This window comes from Podarcis erhardii, assembly GCF_964252035.2.
Source record: "Podarcis erhardii genome assembly, chromosome: 9".
Classification (NCBI taxonomy): domain Eukaryota; kingdom Metazoa; phylum Chordata; class Lepidosauria; order Squamata; family Lacertidae; genus Podarcis; species Podarcis erhardii.
Window position 1 is genome coordinate 21,935,105 of NC_138512.1, and position 26,573 is coordinate 21,961,677.

At 41.5% G+C, this 26,573-nt stretch overlaps 1 protein-coding gene and 1 long non-coding RNA gene across 7 annotated transcripts in view; one reads left to right on the top strand and one right to left on the bottom strand.

Annotated features, from left to right (window-relative positions):
* Window positions 1-625: 625 nt before the first annotated feature.
* Window positions 626-5,439, bottom strand: LOC309349744. Its single transcript, XR_014160158.1, has 2 exons — window positions 4,838-5,439; window positions 626-3,767 (listed from the first exon to the last, which is right to left on the bottom strand). It is a non-coding gene; the product is annotated as an uncharacterized lncRNA (long non-coding RNA).
* Window positions 5,440-7,571: 2,132 nt separating this feature from the next.
* The window catches only part of ATP8A1 (ATPase phospholipid transporting 8A1), a 75,249-nt gene continuing 56,247 nt past the window's right edge, over window positions 7,572-26,573 (top strand). For 3 of the 6 annotated variants that reach the window (XM_081875662.1, XM_081875661.1, XM_081875663.1), the window contains exons 1-5: window positions 7,572-7,691; window positions 18,771-18,885; window positions 22,161-22,260; window positions 24,793-24,891; window positions 26,254-26,299. In XM_081875662.1, coding sequence (XP_081731788.1) covers window positions 7,643-7,691; window positions 18,771-18,885; window positions 22,161-22,260; window positions 24,793-24,891; window positions 26,254-26,299 — 409 coding nt within the window. In that variant the 5' untranslated portion in view covers window positions 7,572-7,642. Of the gene's footprint in view, window positions 7,692-18,770; window positions 18,886-21,575; window positions 21,594-22,160; window positions 22,275-24,792; window positions 24,892-26,253; window positions 26,300-26,573 lie in introns of those variants that run through there. The other 3 variants (XM_081875664.1, XM_081875666.1, XM_081875665.1) reach the window with 3 other exon arrangements.

The following is a 26,573-nucleotide window of genomic DNA, read 5'->3' on the forward strand; positions in this document are numbered from 1 at the left end:
ACAGCGACACCAGATGGCGCCGTGGAGTTCCGTTACCCGATTTCTCGTGCAAAGTTTTGCAACACGTTTAACTGAAATGCTTCCTTGATGTGTCTAGATCTAGCCTGGGTTTTGCACTACCCAAAACTGGTCATCATATTTGCACGTGCCATTTTGTCAGAGCACCAGATGGGAGAAACTGATTGTGTTCATATCTCTCCCTCTTCCTTAAAAGCAAGAACTATCAAGCGCTGGAAAGTGACATGTTAGTGTATCAGTGATGAACTAATCAGTCATGCCATCAAACAATACTAGGTTTTGTTTTACCAGGCTACTCTAGATGCCTACCAGGCTTATCAATCTACTCAGTTAGATCTATTAGAGTTGTCAGATGTCACAGAAAGGAAAGCAGAAAGGCCGTGACTTATCTTTGAAGATATAGCAGTTCTTTCACCTCTGAAAGTAAGTTGGTGGACTGATGTAGCGGCTTGTATAACACTGATTTATTTATATTCCTCCCGTCTTTGAACGTGAGTCATCAGAAAGCAGTTAATCACAAGCTAGGGGTTCTCATCTTATCTCCAAGAAAGTGGCATAACATACTTACTGCAGCACACAAAAGCCACATAAACGTGCAAAAACAGTCTGAGGGTGAAATCAATTTAGTTTATTCTGTTTAATTAGTTTGACATCTCTGCTTCACACTTCCCCTTAAGCAAGAAACTATGACAACAGATTAAAGCCAAGGTCCCATTTTCCAACAGATCATAATTTGCATAATATATCGTTTTTACATCGAGAGAAGACTTTGGTCCTGGTGTAAACAAGCAAACTAGAGAAAGTTAGTTACCATAAATGTGTTTTTCATACAATTGTTTGTGCTTAAACATGTAATATATATATGAACACAAATTACAAGGTCTCATGGTACTCTAAAATGCATGGTTGTTGTTGTTGTTTTTTAAAAAAATCAATATGCCCCCAAATTAGATTTCCTGTTTTGCCATTAAACATGGAAATAAAATTTTATTCTGGCATATACATGATTCATGGTATTCCTCTGATTAAATTATTGTAAGAAACCAAGATGCTGATCAAAAGCACATGCTTACTAGATGATGCATACGAGCAAATTAACCCTTTGCATTCTTGTAGCAATAATAAATCATTGTATTGTTCAAGCCACCTTATCCGCAGGAATAGGATTTACCTTAGCTCAAGTGGGAAATTTGCCAGTTCAGTGGTTCCTCTAAACAGCTGCCACTGGCAGGGTTTTAAATTTAGACATGACAAATGCTCTCCTCTGAGTGTGGCCCAGCTGCTGCTCAGAGACACAGTCTGAGTATGCACCAGGTAGTCTCTGGATGATGGAATCAGAGCGCTAGATTGAACCAGAAGGCTGTTTAGTCTGATCCCATCACAAAGCACGTCCATCACCGCCACTGCCCTCCACAGATCGGACAGGTAACATTTTACAATCATTGTTCTCCTCACCTCCCTTCTAATAATAAGTATGACCTGTAGATCTGAATCATGTTGAGATCTATGAGCCTCTCTTGGATATTAAAGTAGAAGTGAGGAAGAAGCAATAATTGCTTGCATTCCTTTGAGAAATCTGAACCAGCTCAAAATGTACCGTATAACTACATGGGTGCTAAGCATGGGTGCTAAAAGGGTGAGCCACACTCTGGACATCAAAAAAGTCTTTACAACATACGCTAAAACATTTTTGTTTAGGCAAGCCTCTCCAGACATGTAGAATGTTGACATGGATCTTAAGTGGATTTTAAATGTTTTTTGAATATTTTAACTACAGTTGTTTTTAACTTTTCTTTACTGATATTACAACCAAGCAAGCTGAAATTTTGTGAAGTAAATAAATAAATAGATCGCAGTCATTCTAGTTGCCAGGAGATCAGTGACTGTTGATATTCATGTGTGATGAATATTGTCAAGAGATACACCAGTGAATGTTGACAGTCACCTACATGCAACATTCATGTGCACATATATATGAAAAATGGACAAATACATCTTTTTCACAAAATTAATTTGGGAGTGTTGGGACTCACATGTGAATGTCAACATTTCCCAAATTTTGAATATCTGCAGCAGATATACAGTGGTACCTCAGGTTTCATACGCTTCAGGTTACATACGCTTCAGGTTACTCCACTAACCCAGAAATAGTACCTCGGGTTAAGAACTTTGCTTCAGGATGAGAACAGAAATCGTGCTCTGGTGGCGTAGCAGCAGCGGGAGGCCCCATTAGCTAAAGTGGTGCTTCAGGTTAAGAACAGTTTCAGGTTAAGAATGGACCTCCAGAACGAATTAAGTACTTAACCTGAGGTACCACTGTAGTATCACTCATTCTCATAGCGATCTTTGGGGATTAGCGCCGGCAGAAATGGAGTCCAGATGGAGCCGCTGATAAACATGGTTTGCAGAAATATTAAAAAATTACGATGTGAGAATACATAATGTAGGGGAAGCAACAGCAGCCCTGTGAGGTTTGAGCGTGTCCAGGAGCCACAGAATTTTGAGTATTGTTTGGTTTAAAAAAAGGAAACAGAAAACAAAGAGAAGAAATGGGAGGCCCAGCTTGAGTTCCTTCCAGATTATAGCATCCTCTAAGAACGGTCTGGCAGGAACTCTTAAATAGGAGCATTACAGCCGGGAGGTGAAGATACTTGGCAACATTTTGTTACTGGCCCCACTTCTCCCCTTACATGAGAAACAAATATATGTCACATTGATTTAGTCTCCTCACCTCCCAGGTACCCTTTTCCTATTTCCTGCTAGGGACTGTAACAAATAATCACACACAATGCTAACATCTGTGGAGCGGCTAGACACAGAAGCACAGCCGAGCTGAGAATACTGCAGCCTAATGATGCAGAGAATAACCTATTATTTTCCGGCAGCAGGCTGCTACTAGCAGGTTTTCTGGCGTAAGGCCTGGGTGGAATTCACTTACCTTTCTAAACCGCAAACCTACATTTCACATTTGTGTAGCACACAACTTCTCCTTTCGTGATAACTGGGGATTATTTTTGAAACAAACCCAAGGTCTGCAAAACCACCCCAGTGTCAGTGCGTAATCTTTCACCTGGCACAGAATGTCACGTCAGAACTATTTCCCTTCACCGCAGAACATGCAAAGATATCTCTCTCATATCTAGTCCTGCCACTGAGATTCTGTCATATGGTGTGCTTAGCATATTCTGTTAAGAAAAGCATTTCCTTTCATTTAGAGAAAATGCAAGACATTCAAGTTTCAGTTGTGAAGGTCACAATGTTAGCCTTTGTCAGGCATATCTGAGTGTGATGACCTTCTCAGAACAATAGCGGTTATATTTGTTTCTATTTATTCCACTTCAGTTTGGCAGGCAATAGTTTGTGTTTTAATGGTATAACCGCCAAACACTGTGGAATCAAGAAGCCCTGCAGAATGAAAATTCTGTAGCAGCATTTATTTTAAAAACCTTACCAGAGCCCTCTATGCTTAAATTAGAAATGTTTTATTTTACGCCTCTGACATTGTGAATCGGCTTTTCTTTGCCTTTTAACCATTGTGCAAATTGTCAGAGCTAGTGTCAAAATAAGTCAGAAAGCAAAATGCTGCTGATGTTTCTCCCCCAGAGGAAACTATAGCTTGATCTTCCTTCTTTTTCTTATCTTGTAGGGGAAGAGGGCTTGATTTCACACTGATGTAGATTTGTCAATGTGTGGCAATCTGGGTGTTAGCTCACAGCTCTGTGGTTGAAAAGTCTGGATGAAACAAAGTGCTGAAGAAAGACTTATTTCCATAAACATAATGCTCAGAGTAATTGTTTAAAAGCCTTCTGTTAGCCGAGCTCTCACAATGACTAGTGGTCAACGCTATGCATATGTGTTGGGGGAGATTTAAATGGCTGTGTCTTTTTTAAAAGAAACTCAATTTAACGTTGTGTTAAAGAATCGAAATTAAAAATCAACTCGCAAACCAGGTTGACTTAAAAATGGTCATAAAAATAATTTACTTTTTGCTCATTTGTTTTGTTGGAGGTTTCTGAACCCATTTCAATAGGTTTACTCTGAGTAAAACTCGGATGAATATCATCCAATGGGTCTACTCTGAGTAAAACCCAGTTGAACGCTGCCCATTAAGTTCCATGAATGATACATGGCAAGAAATACAGTTAATTGTTGAGGGAGAGGGGATAATTGACCAAATAAGTTTTTAAAGCAAATATTAAAAGCAAACTCAGGTGTTGTATGCAGCTACAAGAAAACAGATGTTAGTGGTCAAATCAGCAAGAAATAATGTGTAGAAGATCAATAAAGTATTTATATTATCACCCATTGCCCCCCTCAACTTACGAACTTTGTTAAACAAATTTGATCCATCACTATAGACGTATGCATTTATAAGAGGCAGGATAAGTAGTGGGTAAATTAGTTAACTCAACCACAAGCTTAGCCAAACCACAAAAATTAGTGTAAGCTTATTCAACCCAATTTCAGAACATAACGCAAACATAGTTTCTCTGAGAAGAACCTGTGGTTCAGCATCTGTTCAGTTATACTGTATGGTAACTATAAATAATTATCCTAGACTAGTTCCAACTGCAAGTGCTGAACCAAACAGATACAGAGGACTCAACGGAGTAGCATGCAAAGCTACCAATCGTAAGTGTTCAAAATAGTTGGCTAATGTAATAAGAGGTGACAGCCATTTAGCTTCAGGCATACTTGGATGAAGCTGCTTATCCAGACCCATTTCAATTTGACTGCAGATGTGGTTTTGGTCACTTTGGTTGATTAGCTGTGTTGGAAGGAGAACAAGGAATATGTGACCCCGCTAATTTTCCTTTACCAGCCGCTTTTGATGCTTTCCTTCTGAACAGGCTCCATGGGCAGAAGTTAGAGGCGCTGTTACAGTTGCGCTCCTGCATACAGGACCAGTTTCAGAGAGCAGAAGTTTGAATTAGGGTTTTAAGGTTGGGTGTGATGTGACCTAGAGGGAAAACGAACAGAAACAGCAAAATAGGGTTAATAGAAAGATATTTAGCTCTCCCAGAAGCAGAGCGTCTCTGCAAATGTGGTAGGCAGGAACCTGATACGTTGGAGCATATTTTCTTTTCGTGTGATTTTGGCATTTATGCCAGAAGACAATTGTTAGAGGCCTTACAACTTAACAGGCTCGGTTCTATGCCGCCAACGGTTCAGGACCTGCTCTCGGGCAGGAATGATCAAATTATTTTAATAGTGGCTAAATTTTTGAGTGCTGTCCATGTGGAAAGACTGGGCCATTATAGAGAGATTTAGTGGTTCTTGATTGGTCGGTGATGTGGTAGTGTTATACTGTATTATTTATGCAAATTGTTATGCCAAATTCGTATTTTCCACAATCTGTATATGGTGTTTGTTTTATAATGTGTGGTTTGCTATGACTAATAAAGGATTGAGTGATTGATTGATTGATTGATTGATTGAGCAAAATAGGGTAAGTTCACCACAAGGTGCTTTTAAATAATAAAGTCGGGGAGGGGCGGAGAGAAACAGGAAAGAATGGGGGGGAATTCAACAGTATAGAAAGTCTTTTGCTTCTGAAATTCTTCAGATGTTCTGTCTGTCTAAGCATCTGACTCTACCTCAATGCCCCTAAAGGCATGATGTTTCCACATACCTAACCATGCCAAAGTAATGTGCGGGGCTTCTTTTCAGCCAGAACTCATTGGAACTGGGTTCCAGCACCTCTTTTGTGTGTTCCTGCCCCTCTGAAGTGCTGAGGTGCCATTTGGGGCTGTGTGTTGGAGGCTGGCAGCAGGCAAAAGAAGAGAAGTCCTTGCCCTAAAAATATCAAAACTCAACAGCTATGGCTGGTTGCTCCCCCTAAACAAAGCTCAACAACTTACCTCTTTTTCTAGGCAAAAAAAGCCCTGGTAACATGTGAAGTAAATCAACTATTGCTGAAGCTATGTGAAGTACCAGCTACACAGAAGTTATTTTCAGTGGCAGCTATGTTACTGTGGTCTGAGTATAAGCTTTCGAGTTCCCATGTTCACCACTAGTTGTGTGCATATGTTTGTGAGTGATCTCTTCCCCTACCATGTTTTGTTTTTGGTTTTTGGTTTTTTGCTTTGTTTGCCCATGATTAAGAGTTCTGAAGAACTCAAAAGCTTGCAGTTTTTCCACATCTTGGCTGACCAAATAAAGGTATTGTCCTAATGTTTTGTTTGCTTGCTTGCTGAATTTCTCTCATGGACCAACACAGCTGTTTTTCCTTTTTGTGTGTTTGGAAAGTGTTGATTTTAGGCATTCAGCTTCGGAATCCTGATCTGAAGGAAGACTATCTTGTATTACCTGAAGATGAGACTTTATCCTCTAATGGAACATTCCATAAAACTGCTAAGTAAACCTACCCAGTGTGGTTTATATTGACATTTCTACCAAGCACTCCACCTAAATTTAATCTCTTGTCTGTGTTGCCACAAGGGCTACTTGGTTTCTCTGTTTTCATTTTGTCAATCTCCAAAGAAACCTGGGCGTTTCTCCTAAACTCCTGGGCAATGACCGGTTTCTATATTTGCATAGAAAAGACAACAGCCATTGTGTGTTTTTACGTTCCAGCTTTCCAAGAGCTGATAGTAAATAGCACCCAATAGAGCCTCATTTAAAAGTCTGCTTCATCTCTTACTCTATGTTAAAACGGATGAGAAGCACACAGAGATGGCTTGACTACCTGCAATATTTTATTTTCTCCCCTGACGTAGGCACAGTATTGCTTTAATGCAGATTTTGAAATTTAACATAGGTCAAATATCTTTCTACTTTTTATTTCCATGATTGGGGGGGTCAGCTGCCCGCCCCCCTGCCTAAACCCATGACAGATGGCTATGGTCTCGAAAGTGGGTAGAGCACGAGACGCTTAAATCTCAGGGTCGTGGATTCGAATCCCACGTTGGACAGATGCTTCCTGCACTGAAATCCACAACCACCCGCTTTCCTCTCCTCCTCCTCCTATTGTCAAGCGAAGGGGTCCGCCTCAAGACGCGGCTCGTTCCATTCTTACCCAGTTTTTTTGGGGGGGGAGGCGATCAGAGAAAGGCTGGCACGAAAGGCGCGAACGAGGCAAGCCGCCCCACCCCCCACCCCGTTTCGATCTGCCGGGAATGGAAGGCAGGCCTTCATCCGTGGACGAAGCGGCGCCTGACGCGGGCCTGGTGTTGTCAGGAGGGAGGGGATGAACAAGAGCCACCTCCCGCGGAACGCCAGTTGGTACGTTCCAGGGCAGCTGAGCGGGGGGGGGGGGGAGAGCAGCAGCAACGAGAGAGGGAGCGTCGCGCGCCCGCTGTCAGTTGGCCCGAGCGGCGGGCGCGAGAGGGGTGTCGTCGCGCAGGTTCGCGGAGCTCTCGCGACTGCAGGCGTCGCTCTGGTGTCACAAGAGATCTCCTCCCCCCTGCCCCCGATATCTCCCGTTTTTTCATTCCCCCCCAACGGTGGTGTTTCGGTTTGTTTTGTTTTCCCCCTCTCGCTTCTTCTTCTTCTTTTTTTTTTTTTTGCGCAAGGCGAAAGGAGGGAACCGTGAGGGAGCTTTTGTGAGGGAGAAGAAGGGAGACCCGAGTCGCAGGCGGGCAGGCTTGTTGGCTCGCTGCCCTGAGAGGACGGCTGAGGCGCGATGCCCGTCGTGCAGAAAACCGTCTCCGAGCTGCGGTTCAGGGCGGAGGGTGAGTGGGGCTGCTCCGGCGGCTTTTTCTGCGTGTGAGGAGGGAAGGGAAGCGGGAGGGTTGGCGGCTCTCTTGTCATTTTACGGACCCAAACATCCCGAGTCCGTGCAATAAGAGACAAGGGAGCCTTTCGTGCTAATGGGGAAGGGATTCCTCGGCAGCCCCTCGTCCCACGCCCCCCCCCCCTTCTTGCTGCTCTTTTCTTCCGTTTTCGGAGGAAGGCGCTCTCTGTATTCCCCCGCCTTCCCCAGAAGCGCCCCTCACGGTTCCCCGGAAGCACCCCACCGCCTCGCCTGCTCCCATCTGGTTTTACCCACATATATTTCACCCCATTCCTGTCAGTAGAAGAAATGTTATAGAAAGGGAGCAAGGGGTGCCAACTTGAATAAAATGTAGGGGGTGGGGGCAAAGGTAAGCTCCGCCCCACATAATCCATCTCACTCACACACCATTTGAATGACAGTGTCCACCAACTTGGAGGGGGCCCAACCCCCCCTTCAAATGTTTTATTGGGGGAAGGGCTGAAGGGACCCCGGCCCCTAGGAGTGGGCTCCTATGAGAGGGAAAGAGAAGAGCCTTTTTTATCTAGCACCCCAACCCACACCCACACAAACCAGTTTAATTCTAGAACTACAGCCACATCACCTTGCCAACAAAGGTCCGTATAGTTAAAGCTATGGTTTTCCCAGTAGTAATGTATGGAAGTGAGAGCTGGACCATCAAGAAGGCTGATTGCCGAAGAATCGATGCTCTTGAATTATGGTGCTGGAGGAGACTCCTGAGAGTCCCATGGACTGCAAGAAGATCAAACGTATCCATTCTTAAGGAAATCAGCCCTGAGTGCTCACTGGAAGGACAGATCCTGAAGCTGAGGCTCCAATACTTTGGCCACCTCATGAGAAGAGAAGACTCCCTGGAAAAGACCCTGATGTTGGGAGAGATGGAGGGCACAAGGAGAAGGGGATGACAGAGGACGAGATGGTTGGACAGTGTTCTCAAAGCTAGCAGCATGAGTTTGACCAAACTGCGGGAGGCAGTGGAAGACAGGAGTGCCTGGCGTGCTCTGGTCCAGGGGGTCACGAAGAGTCGGACACGACTAAACGACTAAACAACAACACAGCCACTCCGCATAGAATCATAGCATCACAGTATTGTAGAGTTGGAAGGGAGCCCTGAGGGTCATCTAGTCCAACCTCCTGCAATTGGGGGGGGGGTTGAACCCATGACCCTGAGATTAAGAGTCTTGTACTCTACCAGCTGAGATGTTGCCCCGTTTCCAACTGTGCTAGCAGCATGCACTCTCCTTTGTTCAAGGTATACAGTCTGGACTATCCTCCCCATCTCCGAGTCTGTTCCTCTGCATCTCGCTTGCGTTCATCTGACTGTCGTTTGACTGTCCTCCCCTCACCCCCCCCAAAAAAAATCCAGAAAATAGTCAGCATACCTGACACAATGGAAGCATAGACAGTGGATATTCCACAGCTTTTGTTGTTTGCTGTATGTTTTGTGATCATCAGGCTGAGGGAGGAGAAAATTGCTATTTCATGTTCCTACTGTGGCAGGGATAGAAATAATAAAATCATTCTCATCAATACACTTAGGAGCCAACTCTAGGGACTGAGGTCCCTTTGCCCCCTCCCCCAATCAATGTTTTAGGGGGCAGCCCACTCACCCCCAAATTAATGGGCATTGCCATTCAAATGATGTGTGTGTGCTGTGTCATGTGATTGATTATGTGGTGTGGGACTTACCTGCCCCTCCAATATTTTATTCAAGTTGGCACCCCTGTCATTACGCAACCTTACAGTCAACTGTTGGTGGTCTTATACATGGTCCATGAAATCCACAGACAAAGATGACATTTCTACATATTCTGGGATTTCCAAGCAATGCAGGGAAAAATGCATTAGTGTTTTGTTTTGTTTTAAAAAAGGGAAAAAATCCAAAGAGAACTGGGTGTGCTCATTGCCCTTCAGGGGCTGCAAAATGTTGGTGGCAGTTGAGCAACGGGGCAGGGGGGGGGGAGGGTTGGCCTGCTCAAACCCTTAATAGTTTCCTATAATATCCTGAAGCAGGGTGAGCTTTGGAATGTATATCTCACAAGGAGCATCAATCAGCCATTATTCTCTCTCCTTACCAGTATGAGTTTTTTAAAACTGATCCTACAAGACACTGATCCTTTTGAAGTTAATAGAGTATAAGGAGGCTGATTTTATAGATTTGGAGGCAGAACTCCTAACTGTTTAAAGTGTCTTGTAAAAATAGGGATGTGTGCACTGAGGTTACACCTCTCAACCCCAACTCTCCTTCACCAGCTCTTTAGTACAGCAGAGGAAGGCGGGGAGGAAAAACACCTGCTTCCGTTCAGTTAGCTTTGGGGTAGATGTGGAGCTTTCTGCTCATCTATTCCTAAACCTAAGTCAGTACTATAGGGCAGTTGCATTACAGCACCAAACTGCTGAAGCTCAGGGCTAGATGCAAAGGAAGCTACTCATCTTGCCCTGAAGCTCAGAAGTCTCATACCATTGCACTATGGGGATGATTTCTTAATAATTTAACCTATCCCATAGCTCATTGGCCCATAAATTGGACATCCTACTTTATAGGATTTAGATTCGCATTTTACCCATAAGTTCCATAATAATAGCAACTAAAGTTATTTCAAAATGTTCAAATCATGTCTCCTCTCTAATTCAGCATGCAATCTAGTCTACTTTTTGTAATTTTTGAAGATGATTTTAAGGTTTCATTCATTTGCTTATTTATTTTTATTTATCTAATATGTAGCAAGAGAGACAAAACTTCACACATTAAGTCTCAGTGTTTGGTAATAAAAATAATAAACTGAAACCTGTAAATGAAAGTAAATTTTTTGTTTGCTTGGATTTTTGCTTTGTTTGTACTCTTGCATGCAGTTACAGACACAAAAATAAAAGGGAGCCCTGGCAGCCATTCATTCAATGATGTGTTTACATATTTAGTATAGCATTACTCATAGCTCCACAACTTTTGTATCGTATTTCCATATCTTGAATGCTTACACAATATTGGCACGAAGGCTTATGTCATGCTCTGTTTCAGTACAAGTTGTCTCACATTTTTGCATAGAAGAATTGTATACTTGTTAGCACTAATCAGATAAAAGCAGGCACAAGCAGTATTGCTTAACTTTTCATATTGGGAACGATGTGAATCAGTTTATAAAATGGATGGGGAAATATGAAGTAAGAAACTTGGCTGAAAATTTTGGATATTAATATTTGAAGATCTGTTGGGATTCATGAGCCACTTGATAAGATGAATAATGAACCAGTGTATTGGAGTAATAGTACAATAGAGGAGCATTGGTTTACTGGACTTAATGTAAAAACTAACACATTATTTGGCAGTTGTATGAATATCAAAACAATTTCCGCAGTAGCTATAATAAATGCTTTATATTACTAAATGTAGTTAGTATCCCCATGTTAGTTTATATGGACTTAACAGATAAAGGGTAAGATATGGAAGAAATAATAGTAATAATAATAATGCCAGTGGGAGCTATTTTAGAAAAGCTGATGTGAATTTTAATACGCATGTTTTAATGTACTGTAAATTTCTCCTGATGTTATAGTTTTATCTTTTTGTTAACCCCTTTGATTTTGATTTTTTTTTACAATCAAGCAGTGTATAATTTTTTTGAAAAACAGTGGTACCTCTGGATGCGAACGGGATCCGTTCCAGAGCCCTGTTCGCATCCTGAAGCGAACGCAACCCGTGCGGGTCGCGATTTGCCACTTCCACGCATGCGTGTGACATCATTTTGAGCGCATACGTAAGCGGCAAAATCCGGAAGTTATGTGTTCCGTTACTTCCGGGTCACCACGGAGCGCAACCCAAAAACGCTCAACCCAAAGCTACTTCAACCCGAGGTATGACTGTAATAATAACACTGGAAGATATAAATTTGAATGAATGACTGCCAGCTTTCCCTTTCATTTTTGCAAGCATGACTGGATGACATATTTATAAACCGTATTCACAAATAATATATTGCCTTGACTTGGCCATTCAGCAGTGAAAGGAATCTAAAGTCCCAATTAAACAACAACAATTTTAATTTCTCAGTTTTAAGAATTCTATTTTGGAAGCAAAAAATAAAATTAGGTATTTATTATTATATTTATATCCTGTCCTTCCTCCCCAAGGATCCTATTTCTTTCCTTGTAATTATTTCACTCTCCAGCAATGAGGCCCACAAAGTCTGCTTTCTCCTGAACTTATCAATCACTTGAATTAGTCATGCTCATTGGAAGGAATGGGAAATAAAAGTGTGCTCTCAAATGGAATAGAATAATTTTCTGCCATCCACATCAAAGGAGGATCACAGAAGTTACTCAGGCAGATTGTTTTCAGCCAAGAGAGCATGACTGAGCATAATTCCTATAGTAGAAGTTTAGGGTGGGACAAGAAATAATCTGAAAGTGTTTCTTTCCATAAATGGTATATCTTGTCCCTAGTCTTTGAATTTTCACAGATATCAGTTATGCAGCTAACCCCTGGTAAAAACAAGGTGCTATGTGAGTGAGCCATGAGATGCTAGAACTTTCTGCTGCTGTTCTGAAAGCTAACTTCCTTGTTTGTTACAGTAAAACTGTTTCTAAAACAAAATTCAAGCCAGTAAGGTTTGTGGGGTGTGGGTGTGCTTTGGAGTCATTGGAGACAGGGCTAATAAGGCTATTGGGAAATGATTTTGTAACATTTCCAAAATTTTATTGCCTCCCAAGACACAAACCTCTGTTGCATATAGTCAGAAGTGTTCTTCCAAAAATATTCAAACCAACCAGACTCTTCTCTCTTTATATTATGGCCTAAGAACCCTGCATCAAACAGTTTTGAGGAAACAAAATCTATTTTCAGTAAGGTGGATTGGCTAAAACAAATATCAATATATTAATAGTAAAGGGTGGGTTAAATTTGCTTTTTTCAAATGTTGTTTTTGAGTGCCTGCCAAAACACAGAACTTTAGTTTTGCAATAATTTTTAATCTGTCAGTTGTAAACAGTACTCCTAAAACCTTTTCAATATTCTTTTTTCTAACAAAAGTAACAGAATACTGCCATATTATCTACATATAGAACAATCAGTACTTTATAAATCTGAATTGGGGAGTGTATGTGTGAAATCAGGATTGCAGAATTATTTGACTACATTATTAATGTAAATGTTGAAAAGTAAGGGCGGGCAGACAACGTTATATAACATCTCTATTGGTTTTTATGTTCTTTATACTCAGAGATATTTAAAAAACCACTTTAAAAACAAAAGGGTTTTATTCTTATAACTGTGGAAATAAAGTTTGACTTAAAACATAGAGTATGTCTGGTAAAATATCAGAATCTATAGGAAGAGTAATCAGGAGTCTAATATTCAGATGGTTCAGTTTCAGTATTTTGCACAGCTTTGTGTTCCCTGCAGGGCTAATGATTGGCCTTGGAATTCCTAATCCTGTTACAGTGATAAAACTAAGAAAGATTGGACCTTGTCAGTGCATGAATGACGAAACCACCTTATATGTTCTTTTGAGTTTTTCAAACGAAGCAATGAAGCAAATAACATAGCTACCTGATAGCAGCCTCATACCCTTTTCCATTCAGTAATCTAAAAATATTTTTTCAGAGAGTGCTGCTGAAGGGCTACACCAAAGAGAAGTGACAAAGGTGAAATTTTAGAACCAGTTAACAATTTTAAAAGCTAACAAGTCACCAGGGCACAATTGGATTCACGAAGAATGTAAAATTGCTTATCTATTGACTGGAATGTGTAATATTGCTGACGCTTCCTGTTGGGTCTGTCAGCTGCTTTTATCCATAACAGCTAACCTGAGCCTCCTAGCAGATGCTGGAAATGAACAGTAGAACATAACTACCATTTTTATTTCCTGCTTGTTAGCTTTTTTGGCTGAGTTGGAAACAGAATGATGGACCTTGAATTATGTTCTTATGTACGTTATCTAGAGTACTAGTGAATCATGAGACTTTTTATGCTGTTTAATAGCTAATAGGTAGGTGTGTCATAAGAACGTAAGAGCAGCCCTGTTAGATCAGACCGTAGGCCCATCTAATTCACTGTTCTGTTTCCACTCAGATGCCTATAGGAAGCCCACAAGCAGAACATAAGCACAATGACACTCTCCTGCTTGTACTTCTTCAGTTCCTTCCTTCCTGAAAATGTCCATTCCTGCATGAGTATCTGCCCTACATTTTCTGCAGTGAGGACTGATGTAATCTCTCTAATCTCCTTTAGAACAATTTTCACACACTTTGGATTCAACAGTTCAACTGCTTCCTTATCCAGTTTCCTGCCTCTGATATATTAAGATTTTTTTTTTATTATTGGTCTTTAGCAATATGCTCTTCATTCATATATATATATATATATATATATATATATATATGCCTTCATCATTGCCTTCTTGCATTTCTTTAATACAAATCTGCGTTCCTTTTTGTTTTCCTCAATTGGGCAATCATTTAGGCTTGTTAAGCAAGGAGATGAGATGGGAACCTCCTTGACTTGATGGGACCTGTCACGATCTGTGATGTACATTTTAGCACAGCATCTAATGTGGTGGTTTTGAGTAACTGCAGGTGTTCTAGAGAGATTTAAATAAATAATATCTAAATAAGTATGTTCAATTTCCTTTTCAGCTTCCTTTTCACCAATCCCCTTACTTCTTCCCACTTTACTATAAGTTAAATTTGATACCACTGTAGTCACTGTTTCTAATTTGTGCCATTTAGGATTAAGTCCGGGGTCAGTATCCCTGTGGTCAGTTCCATGAGCAACAAATCCAGGGTTTAGTCATTTAAGAAACATATGGGGAACCTATGCCCTGTTGCTGGACTACAACTCACATCACCCCCTAGCACTGGATATGCTGATTGAAGCTGATGGAAGTTGGGAGTTCAGCAACATCTGAAGAGCCACAGGTTTTTCCACCCTTGATTTTGAGTCCCTAGAAATTTTACCTCTTTGTCACGACTGTAATATGCATTTACTCAAATCTGTGTGAAGGTAATTGAAATCTCCCATTACTCTCGACACCTCCTTTGAATGCCTCGTTGACTTCATTCTGCATCTCAAGATCACTACTTTTATATGTGCAGAAAGCTCATTTTAATATAAACCTGTTGTCAAAAATGGTTATGGTTCAGCAACGGATATCTTACATAAGGTTGCTGATCGGCTGCAGTCTCACAGCGCATGTGAAGCGTGCCTGGAACCCTCTACAAAAAAAACAGTGATCATGCTGATGAGTTGGCAGAATTAAATCCAACTCCCTCTCCCAAACAGCTCATAGATATGGCTACTGGTTTTTAAAGAGGGTTCTGTGTACGCAGGTAATTGCATTGGGAAGTAGAAACCCAAGTACATTGCCTATTAGCACACACTGTTCTTGTTGCAGCTAGGGATACATACACACATGGAAAAAAGTTTCCCTATGCGTCTGGCAACTAAGTGGATCAGAGCTTATATATTTTACATTTGAGGCTGTGATAAATTATAAATAATATGTCATAAGATCTTCAAAATATTAACATTTCAAACATTAACCTGGATAGAGAAAGAATTTCTACAGATATGTAAAGAAACTGATCTGGCTACAGTTAACAACTACTGTACTTCCCTCGTCTAATTTTGTACAGAATTAAGACAGATAATACTTTATGTTAGTAATTTTATTCTGATTACTATAACTTACTCGTTAGAGGCTTACAAGGCCTTTATGTGCATAGAGTCAATCAAAGAATGCAATTTGTAATGTGAGGAACATTGAAGAGAAATTAATGCAGAAAAGCTTTGTAAATAGTATTGTATTGCAGAGGCCAAATGTATATTTTTCTGTTGCAGAAGCTAAACCTGGAACTGAGCCTCAATAACTTTATCAACATAATCTACCCCATATTTTCAAGAAACATGTTTAAAACAGAATATAAATGATTAGAATGCACAATATTCACATTTCAAAGGAGAATTAAAATGACTTAAATAAGTTTACATTTTTTAAAATGAGTCTACTCTTGTAGAACTGATACTTGGCAGAACCCTCCATATATTAATAACAGAAAATGCAATGTGTATTAGTTTCATTGAAACAAATGTTACTTTTACAAGACTATGGCTTTGTGATTCGTGACCAAACAAGCTATATATACAGTGTCTCTACATTGTTTAAAAAACAGACCATGGAATAATAACAATATTGAACTTTCCTGCTCTTTACTCTTCACCACCCCACCATCCCTTCCCTTATTTGGATTTACTCATTAGAATTACGAAATATTTCTAGTATTTCTTAAGTCCTTATATGACAATGGCAGTATCTTTAAAGGAGAAAATCTTCAAACGTTTACTCAGTTAGATAAGCCCTCTTAACTGTCTCTTGATGCCAAACATTTCATTCTGTATAATTGTTCAGTTGATAAAGAATGACAATGAACCAAACCACTGCTTAATTTCTTGGGGGAGAGGGATACTGATATCAAGAATTTCCTGGAAGGCTTGTCCTTGAAATCTTTCTGCTAAAGCAGCATCTTGGAACTAACTTTGAGAGGGAGTAGTACTTTATTATTGGAATTCTTACAAAAATCTGCAAGGCCAACATTCCCTCAGTTCAAATTGGGGTTTTAATTCTCTGCTACAGCTGTAGATGAATTCCATTTTCCCCCTGTATTTTTTAGTGGAATGTGGAGATTCATTCTTTTGATCCCGTTTTAGACATAGAGTTAAAACCAGTGCATAAGGGTGTTGAAAAGGTCCAAAAGAACCCTAGACTTTCCTGAGGCTTTTCAGCTGGTGCATGCTCAGAAACTGAGGTGTGTGTACCTGTTGCCTCTATGTTGGTGTGGAAGATGTCCTCCAAACCCCATAAATAAGTGTAGGATGGTGGGGGCAGTAGGAATGGACCGTGAAGCACTCTTAGAAACCTCTGTGTGTTCAGTGCTTTTTTCTAGTGATACTCAATGGTATCACAGTACCGGCACAATTCCCCACCCCCCAGCAAATCTTGCAATAAGATAATTGGACGGTGGAGAGAACATGCAAGCAGCTGTGGCTAAGAGGGAGATTGTGAAAATCAGGAGGCTGAGGCAGCAGTGAGGAAAAGGATGTCCTTGTTCGGTGCTGCAGTTGTCGCTCTCATTCAACAGGTTGCACCGTTCCCCCTCGGCTGCCCCACAATGCATGCTCTCCCCCTGAAGGTGCTGCTATGCTGCTGCCTCACTGCGCCACAAGTGGCTGGGTGAGCACAAGGCCTGCTTGCCTTTTGTCTCTTCTCTTTCCATGACTTCAAGAGGAAGAGGGGAGGGAGGGAGAGAAAGAAAGAAAGAAAGAAAGAAAGAAAGAAAGAGGAGGCGGCGGCAGCCTCTGCTGCTAGCCATGCTGTCCTCCATGCTGTGGCTAGGGCAAGTCATAGGGGAGAGCACAAATGGTGTGGCTGGCGGCTGGGAGGAGTGGAAGGAAGGAGAAGGGAGGGCAGGATGCTGGGTGGGTTTGAAGAGCAGATGGGGTCAAGTTGGAGAGGAAGTTGAAGAAGGGGAAGGGGTGTGCAAAGGGGGGCTTTAATTAATTGAGGGGGAACAGGAGAAAGTGTGTGAGAGAGAAAAGAGTGGGAAGAGGATCATGATGAGTACCAGCAACCTTTTTCCTAGGGGAAAAGAAAGTACTGCTCGATATGTGCCTGATGGCATCATTGAGGTTATGTGAGGGTGACTCACTTATGTAACTGGTTTTCCTATACCAACTCTGATCTATAGATCTGTCTAGGTGAGTGTTTGTATTTTCCATTGAAAATAACGGAATGTGTTTCCCATTGATAATAATGAAAGTTGTAGTCTGTGGTAGCACTTTAAAAGCTAAAGAATGAGGCAGGCCATAAGAAGGGATATGAATACCAGAATTTCTCCATTTGATAAAATCTTCTTCATTCTTTTTCCAACCATTGCCAGCCAGATGCCTCTGGATGCTGACAAGTAGGAAGTGAAAGCTTAAATAATGCTCTCAGAACTTGATTTGTGAGCTTTTAATGATTAAGTATAAATGATGCAGTAATCTGAAATGTGGGAAGGGAAATCATTGAGATGTCCCATATAAAAATTAGGGGAGTCTTTGGGTAATGTCTTGGGAATGGCAAGGCAAGAATCTGGGTGAAGCTGAAACCAGAAGTGGGCTGGGTTAGGATGGGGGGGGGGCCTGTTTTAAAGTTGTATCGCACTTCAGAAACATACTGTCAACCAGTGCTATTTATGCAAGAGCCACATCACATGCTCTGACTGCCCTGCTCCACCAACATCTGAGCAGCCACATTTTGTTCCAGTTAACATTTCTGGACCCTTTTAAAATGCAGATCACATTAGTCTAATAAAATACATTACAGTGGTCTAGTCTGAATGTCACTAGTGCATGGGTAACCAAGGGCATAGCCACACTTCCGTTTGTCTCGTGATTTCAAGTCATGGGTCCAAGAGGTTCTTTTGTCCTGCCACTTTTCCTAGGAAAACCCATTGTTTACTGCTGAATCTGAGCAGACATTAATCTGCATACACCCTGATTGATGTTTGTTCAGATTCAGCAGTGGCTTTGCAACAGGACAAAAAAAAACACCCCACCACCTCTCAACCCGTGACTTGCCACTATGTGACAAATGGAAATGTGGATGAGCCCCCAGTTTAGATCTTCCTTCTCTAGATAGGGTTGCAATATGGTAAAATGCACTCCTCGGTAATGCTTTCACAGATAGTGCCAAGACTGGTAGCACACATCCATCCAGATACATCAGGTTTCTTGCCCATAGTGCTATCAGCTTGTCTGGATTATCATAAGCTTGTTTTCTCTCACCAAAAACAAAACTATCGTCAGATACCAATTCATTAAGTCCAAAGCTTCCTGGGATATAAGGCAGAGCTGCATGTCATTTGCATGTAAATAAATGGTGGTGCAACCCAAACCTATGGATTAGTTCTCCCAGTGGTTTTTTTGTAGGTCATTGTGCTATAAATATGTTTAATTGTATATTAAGTGGCTAATATTTTACAGGCTATGAGAAGACAGATGATGTTTCAGAGAAGACCTCACTAGCTGATCAGGAGGAAGTGAGAACTATATTTATCAATCAACCACAATTCTCTAAATTTTGTAACAATCACGTCAGGTATTTATAACTAACTCTTATAACCTCTTTATAATTTGCAGTTGTTAATTTTGTTTTTATTAAGTTACAATTTTATATTGTCATGATTTATGTACAGTTTTAAAGAAATGGGAGTGTTAAGAAAATTCTGGCAGGACATGGTACCTACTCTTAGAAAAAGTTAATTCACTCTGAATGGGGACTTGTAAAAAGAGATTCATGTTAGCAGTTAAATCAGTTAACTGGAAGTTAAGAATAATTGACACCTGAAATGAGAACATCTGTATTAAATTTTGGGATTTTTGTATTCCTAATGTTTTCCTAACAAAGCTACAATAAATTCTAGAGTGTTTGAGACTGATGTTGCTATTTTTTATTTTTAGTACCTAGGCACTAGTGCTAAACTGAAATGGTTATTATTCTTTATAAAAATCGGATGGGATCCAGAAAGCCATTCCTATAAGAATCTTTCCTATTCTCTGTTCCTCCCTGTTTCTCTGGAGGATCAGAGGAACCTGAAGAACGTATTAGCTCAGGGAGATGCAATGGGGTAGGAGAATATCTCTAAATCAGAGGCATATTGTGCAAATGGAGCTCAAATTGCCAAAGCTTTGGATCCAACCTGCTGTTGGATATGCCTTCATCTTTTTCTTGTTCTCAAAACGCAGGCATTCATTGTAGCTGGGGGGGGGGATGAGAATTTTGTGCAGCTAATTTATTACTTGCTTCCCTAGGGGGCAATGGGAAGATATTGAGAGTGCGTGCTCCCTGGGCCTCAGGTGGGATAGATCAAACCCTAACGGTAGCTTTATACAGTAGCTACAAATGCAATGGAGATGGTCAGAACTCTGTTGTGGAAGGAAATAGTATGCTGCTTTTCCTAATTGCAGCTGCTTCCAAAGTCAGCGGTGTATTAGTGAAACTGGTCAGATTCATTCAACAAGAAGGTTATAAAAATAAATCATTTTCCAAGGAAGGCTTGCTGAAATAACCAAGCCTTAAGTTGGTCCTTAAAACTTATTGTAGGGGGTGCCAGCTTCATATCATTAGGCATGCAACTCTCTGGAAGAAGCAAAGACCTGTCTCACTTATGCAGCAGTTTGGAGAAGGTTAGAAACAGCAGGGGATTCTCCCACTATTTCCTATGTACTTCAAACATCCACATATGAGACGAGACTGTTTCTTTGAGTTCTTTGGTAAGCACAGAGGACTTGGAAGAAAGATGCACTTTGGAAAAGGGAAGGGAAGGCTGCTGGGACACTTGCTCCTGGCATGCTGGCAAGTTATATTGTGGACACCTGCTCAAAGGAGAGAAGACAATATCCCATTTTTTCCCCCATCCAACAAAAGTGTAGTGTCTAATATGCTTACGCCATCTACTGGATATTGAAGGAAATAGAATGAAAGATTTAAAAACAAGCATTTGATGAAGAGCCATGGAGAGAAAGTACAATAGACTTTCTTATGCAAAATTACCTCAGATGAGATCTTGGGACATTGCAGAGTAGCATTATCTGAAGCAGCAACACCTTGAGGCTTCAGTATAAACACATAAGCCCAAGAACAATTTGAACTTTATGTGCACAAGTTGTTATGACATTAATATCACATGATTAAACAACAGTGTGTAGTTTATTTTGAAATACATTCTGGATTTCTTCCTCCATATATACATAAAACATAAGGCTGTCATCACACAGCTCCCACAGAAGGATTTGAGGTGCTGCATCATGATCCTGGATTTGCATGAAGTCAAGGCATGGGAGGGAAACAGAAGGGACGGTAGATTGCACAAACGTGGCAATAAGAGTGAGAAGGGAGAAGCACTGAGAGGGGGAAAGTGCTGATTTAAAACAACACAACAGTTTGAGCAGGGATGGAGGAAACTGCGAGGAAAACAGTGGTTTTAAATTACCTCAGAGGTTTGCGTAGAATACTTTGGCATATTTGATGGCCCTGCACCCTTGATCTCTCTCACATGAGGCAGCTGAGGAATAGAGGAGGCAGAAATTTGGATACAGCAAGCATGGGGTGGCAGTTTAAAATAAAGTTTGAGTAAAATGAGAAGGGAGTTAGGAAAGGCCCTATTTAAAGGCCTTTTGGTGTTAGCTTGTTTGTTATAGCAGAAATGGGTACAACCAGGGCCAGCCTGCACATGAAGGGGGCTGAAGCAGCCACCTATGGTGGCAGGATCCTACAAGGCAGTGTGAGAGTTCCTCAAGGTTTTGCAGGAGTTCTGCAAAATCTCATTGAAAGCCTCCATAGCCACACAACCCCAGTAACCAAGGCTTTGCAGCGGGGGCACTTTCCCACTTTGCCCCAGGCAGTGAAATGGGACAGACCTCCCCTGGATACATATCCTTGCTAAAACTTGTGGCTGCAGAATAGGAGAGAGGAGGAGCCATGGAAATGGAGGTGGCATGTGTGTAAGGGAGAGTTGAGAAAAGAGAGGAGGAAAGTGGAGTGGGGGGGGGGAGGGAATGAATGTGAAAATAGTGCAAAAAAGCAGGGAGTGGGAGGCATGGGAACTAGTTGAAGATGGAAGCAGAGGCATGAAAGGGTCTGCCAAATAGGAGGGGATTGTGGCTTCAAAATTGGGCAGAAGGTGAAAAGAGTGCTAAGTTGTTGCTATGTGCAGAAGGATGCAGGAGATTACCATAGGAGTGGTCTGTGTGCAAAAGGGAGTTGAACAACAGGAGGGCAATAAGGAGGTGGGAACGTGTTGCAAAGTAGGTCTGCAGAACAGAAGGGAGAAGTGGCTTCAAAAATGGGCTGGGAAGTTGAAAAGTGAACTTGGTAGTTGTATGGGGTGAGAAGGGCAAACTCTAGGAGGTTAAAGTGGAGGAATGGTGGTGTGGTTGGTGAGTAGAATGAGCAGGGGCACAACCTCTAGTATGCAAATATTTTTGTGTTTTGTATTTGATATATGACTTAGTGGAGCATTTTTAATTTTAATTTTTTAAAAGTATACACCATGTAGTTTTAAAAAAAAGTGTCCATGACATTCATACCAAAACTTATGCATGTATATGGCACTGAAAATAGCTGTGTCCTGGGCTCATTTTGAGTTTTCTTGGATACAATTTGAAGCACTGTGAGAAACTGCAAAATAGTTTTAAGCAGTGACCACAAAAGGAAAAATAAATAATTGTACATTGTGAGCATTGACTGTTCCATAATACTGCCTCCACAGTATTGAAAGGTATCTTATGGATTAGTGCATTCTGAATACAGGGTGCTGTGTGATTTTTATCTCTATCTCTTAACTACATACAGTTTTAATCTCTGTTTCTTAGCACTGCAAAATACAACTTAATCACATTCCTGCCGAGGTTCCTCTATTCCCAGTTCAGAAGAGCTGCTAATGCCTTTTTTCTTTTCATTGCATTGCTTCAGGTAAGCTAGACGAGGTAAATATATATTTAATAATATTCAATTGTTCTATGTCAAAAATAAAATTGCTTTGAATGTCCCTGAAAAGCCAGGTCCTCATCCATTCTGTTTGTGTGGTGTGGTACTACTTCACGGGAAATGTCTTTGAAATGCATTGTTTTAACACTGGAGAATTGTCGTGTTTATAAACAATGATGCTTTTACAAATGCATAATGTAATGCTGAACCAACAATATAGGTGAGCTGCAGAAAACTTGAGCATATTGGGCTCATATGCTCCCACTCCTCTCTTCTCCCACAAATTTACTGTCACTTCCAAAGAATGTTGGCTTGTTGTGTCATATGAACAAGGAATCCTGGCTCACAACAAACTGTTATGTTTAAAAACCTGGTGCATATGACAGAACAAGCTGACACTCTCTGAAAGTGAAACTGATCTTTGCCAAAGTCCTTCTTCTGCCACATGGGAAGAGGAAAGGGGAGCGGGGAGCATACAAGCCCAGCTCTTTGCTTTGGCTCACTGCAGCTTATCTACATAACACTAAACCATGGTTTAATGTTCTTACTGATGCAGTCACGTTGTTGTAATAGAAGCTTACTGTACACTCACTTTAACAGTTGTATTTTTCACACTTGACCCAAAATTAAGAATTACTAGGAGAAAAGGAAATTTGTGTGTCTACTCATCACACTGTTTAGGGACTTTGCCATAGTACCTAGAATTCCATAAGGGGTTGACATTTCTTTCTAGAAACCACTTCTCATTGCAGTTGCTTCTTCTGCAAGGAGTTGCAATAAAAATAATAGGGTACCTGGGGACAGAGGGGAATAAGACTGTGTCTGGGCAGCTGGGAGCAAGCCGATCAGGCACCTGGGGCAGCGCATGTGCCCTGCACCCGGGGGTGGGGCCAGCCGCCCCACAGGGCGGAGCAAGCTGGCACAGGATACTCTGCGGGGGGCCCCCAAGGAGTCTGCCTGCCTCCTCCCACTCAGCCATCCTACAGCTGAGGGGGAGGAGGCGGGCAGACCATTTGGGGTAGTGCAGAGCCTGCGGGTGCCCAAGCCACCGTGTCACTCCCTGGAGAGACACCTGGCTCGGGCACTCTGCAGGCCACGCTGTGAGTGCCGCCCAGCATTTTGTCCCCCCCTTCAGTGGTGACACCTGGGGCAGACCGTCACCACCGCACCCCCCTTCCTCCGCCGCTATGTCTGGGAAAGTAGGCTGGCAAACTGCTGCTCAGATATGGGTTGTTGGGAGAGCAGAAGAGTAGGGTGACAGGAGTATTTGGAAGCAGTAGTAATGTATGGCAGTGATGGGCAATTGGATAGTAAAGGTAAAAGTAAAGTGACCCCTGACCATTAGGTCCAGTCGTGGCCAACTCTGGGGTTGTGGCGCTTATATCGCTTTATTGGCCGAGGGAGCCGGCGTACAGCTTCTGGGTCATGTGGCCAGCATGACTTAGCCGCTTCTGGCGAACCGGAGCAGCGCACAGAAACTCCATTTACCTTCCCGCCAGAGCGGTACCTATTTATCTACTTGCACTTGGACGTGCTTTCGAACTGCTAGGTTGGCAGGAGCAGGGACTGAACAACAGGAGCTCACCCCGTCGCGGGGATTTGAACAGCCGACCTTCTGATTGGCAAGTCCTAGGCTCTGTGGTTTAACCCACAGCGCCACCTGCGTCCCCTAATTGGATAGTACTTGACATCAATTCTATTCCATGCTTCTGGGTGATGCTTGAGTCAGTTTTTCAAGGTATGTGTTGTACGAAGAAGCAGGAGACAAGAAATACCCAAGAACAATATGGGAGGTGCTAAGCATTACAGGGGCAAAGTTGGTTATATCCCAAGGTTCAGGAATCTAGCAAGATTTGTATGAAAAAGAAGCTTAGGTGATAGGAGGTACCGTATTGGCCTGAATATAAGCCTCACTTTTTCTCCAAATTCTGATTGTGAAAAGTTAAAGATGTGGCTTATATTCGCAACCATATGGTATGCAGCCAGGAGCATGGGACAAACAGCACTAGGAACCTGGCAAAGCATCACCCACCCCATGAGTAGTCTCCCGTCCTCTCCCCCAAGGCCAGGAAGAGAGAGAATGAGGAAGGGGAAAGGCCAATGGCAACGCAGTGCAGCTCTCCCCCCCCCCCCAGTATGCAGCCAGGAGCAGCGAGGAATGGATGGGCTTATATTCGGGTATTTAAAATGTTTTTATTTTTACCCCTCCAATTTTAAAGGTGCGGCTTATATTCGGGTGTTGCTTATATTTGAGCCAATATAGTAGCAAGTGGAAAAAGCTGAGTATTGAGCAGTTAGGAACAATAGCAACAGTATCCCAGGGTTTCCCATTTAAAAGTGAAATGCCTGTTGCTTCATTCAAACTTTCAACATGTATTTGAGAATTGTAATTTTACATTTAAAAGTGGGTTTTTGTATTAAACTGTAGGTTTTGTATTGTTATTTATTTCTGCTTATAATAACTAAATAGTATTTTTCGCAATGAAGTCTACATTTCCGTCCTCTCTTTTTCTTTAGCAAATTCCAGATGTTTCTCCAACTGGACGTTATACAACATTGGTTCCGCTCTTATTTATTTTAATTGTAGCAGCTGTAAAAGAAATAATAGAAGATATTGTAAGTATTTTTTCCAAATAACATTAAATCCTTGTATTTATCTTCAAATAATGTATATTCTTTAAATTATGTTGGGTTGAATCCAAAGGTACCCTTGTGCAGAAGGTTATATTTGGATCCAACCTACAAGTTTTTAAAAATGATACCGCCATGTTGTAGTATCTGTTTCAAAATACATTTCTCATACCCTTCTGATATCCTTTCTTTTCTGATATATTTAATTTTTTCATTTGAAAAGACCTATAACTCTTTTATGCCTGGGATGCTGCTTTGTTTTTATATTCATATTGATAAAATTTCTAGAAACGGGGGTGTTAATAAATGCTATCAATTCTTAAAGCTGCAATCCTAGATATAATATTGTATGTGCTAAGACCAATTAGATTAAATTGATCTTAAGTGTGACAAGCTACAGTACATATTTACTTGGAAGTAAGTGGGACTTTTGTGTGTGTGTCCCCATCCTAGGGTAAAAAGCTGCTATTGAAAAAACAAAAAGGTTGTTAGAATTGTGGATCCATTGACTGCCTTGTTCGTTGTACAGTGGTGCCCCGCAAGACGAATGCCTCGCAAGATGGAAAACTCGCTAGACAAAAGAGTTTTCCGTTTTGGAGGTGCTTCGCAAAACGAATTTCCTATGGGCTTGCTTCGCAAGACGAAAATGTCTTGCGAGTTCCTGCGGGGTTTTTTCCCTCCCCCCCCCCCTTTTTCTAAGCCACTTATCCGCTAAGCCGCTAATAGCGCTAATCCGCTAAGCCGTCAGTGGACTTGCTTTGCAAGACGAAAACACCGCTAGACGAAGAGAATCGCGGAACGGATTCTTTTCGTCTTGCGAGGCACCACTGTATATGCGTGTGTGAATATGATGGATATGGGCAGGTGTATTTGTTCCTATGCAGTCAACTAGGAGAGGATGACAAGATGTAGGTTGATGTGAAGTTGCACCATCAGGTTTTCATTGTTGCATTGGATTGTTAGTTGGCAATCAAGGAAAGCCAGTGGTGTGTAACCTCTTTCAGAATGAGTACCTTATTCCCAGCTGGACAGGATGGGCAGCAGAAATATAAGCTTTGCAATCACTCTCTACTGTCCTGGAAGGATGCATTTGGCCCTTTATCTAGGCAGTGGAGAGTGATTGCAGAGCTTATATTTTTGCTCCCCATCTTGCCTTAGGGCAGGAATCTAGTGGCAGTGCTGCAAATGAACCATTGTGTGACAAGAACCCCAATCCCCCACTCCCAGACACAGATTCCTAAACAAACGGCTTTCACTTTTAGTTTCTACCCATCCGCACCCCCAAAATAGCGCAGCATTCTGGTATTTCAGTACAGTAGCTTCTAACATTGTCCAATTTTGTTTCAGAAAAGGCATAAAGCTGATAATGCTGTGAACAAGAAGAAAATTCAAGGTAAAGACATGCCACAGCAATTTTTAAAAATGTACAGTGAAGAAAATTGAAGTCATATGAATTAATTTGGCTTCCATTGTTACTATGACTACTTTGAAAAGCAGGTATAGATACAGGAATAATATGAACTGTGCTCTACCTAGAAAGTTGGCTACTTTAAGCCTCATTTGTCATCTCTCAAATGTGGTTGTGGATAAAAGCATCTGTGTTGTTGAGAAGAGTGCAGTCCTAAGTGGGAAGGAGAGGGAATGAAATGATGGGAAATCTACCAGCC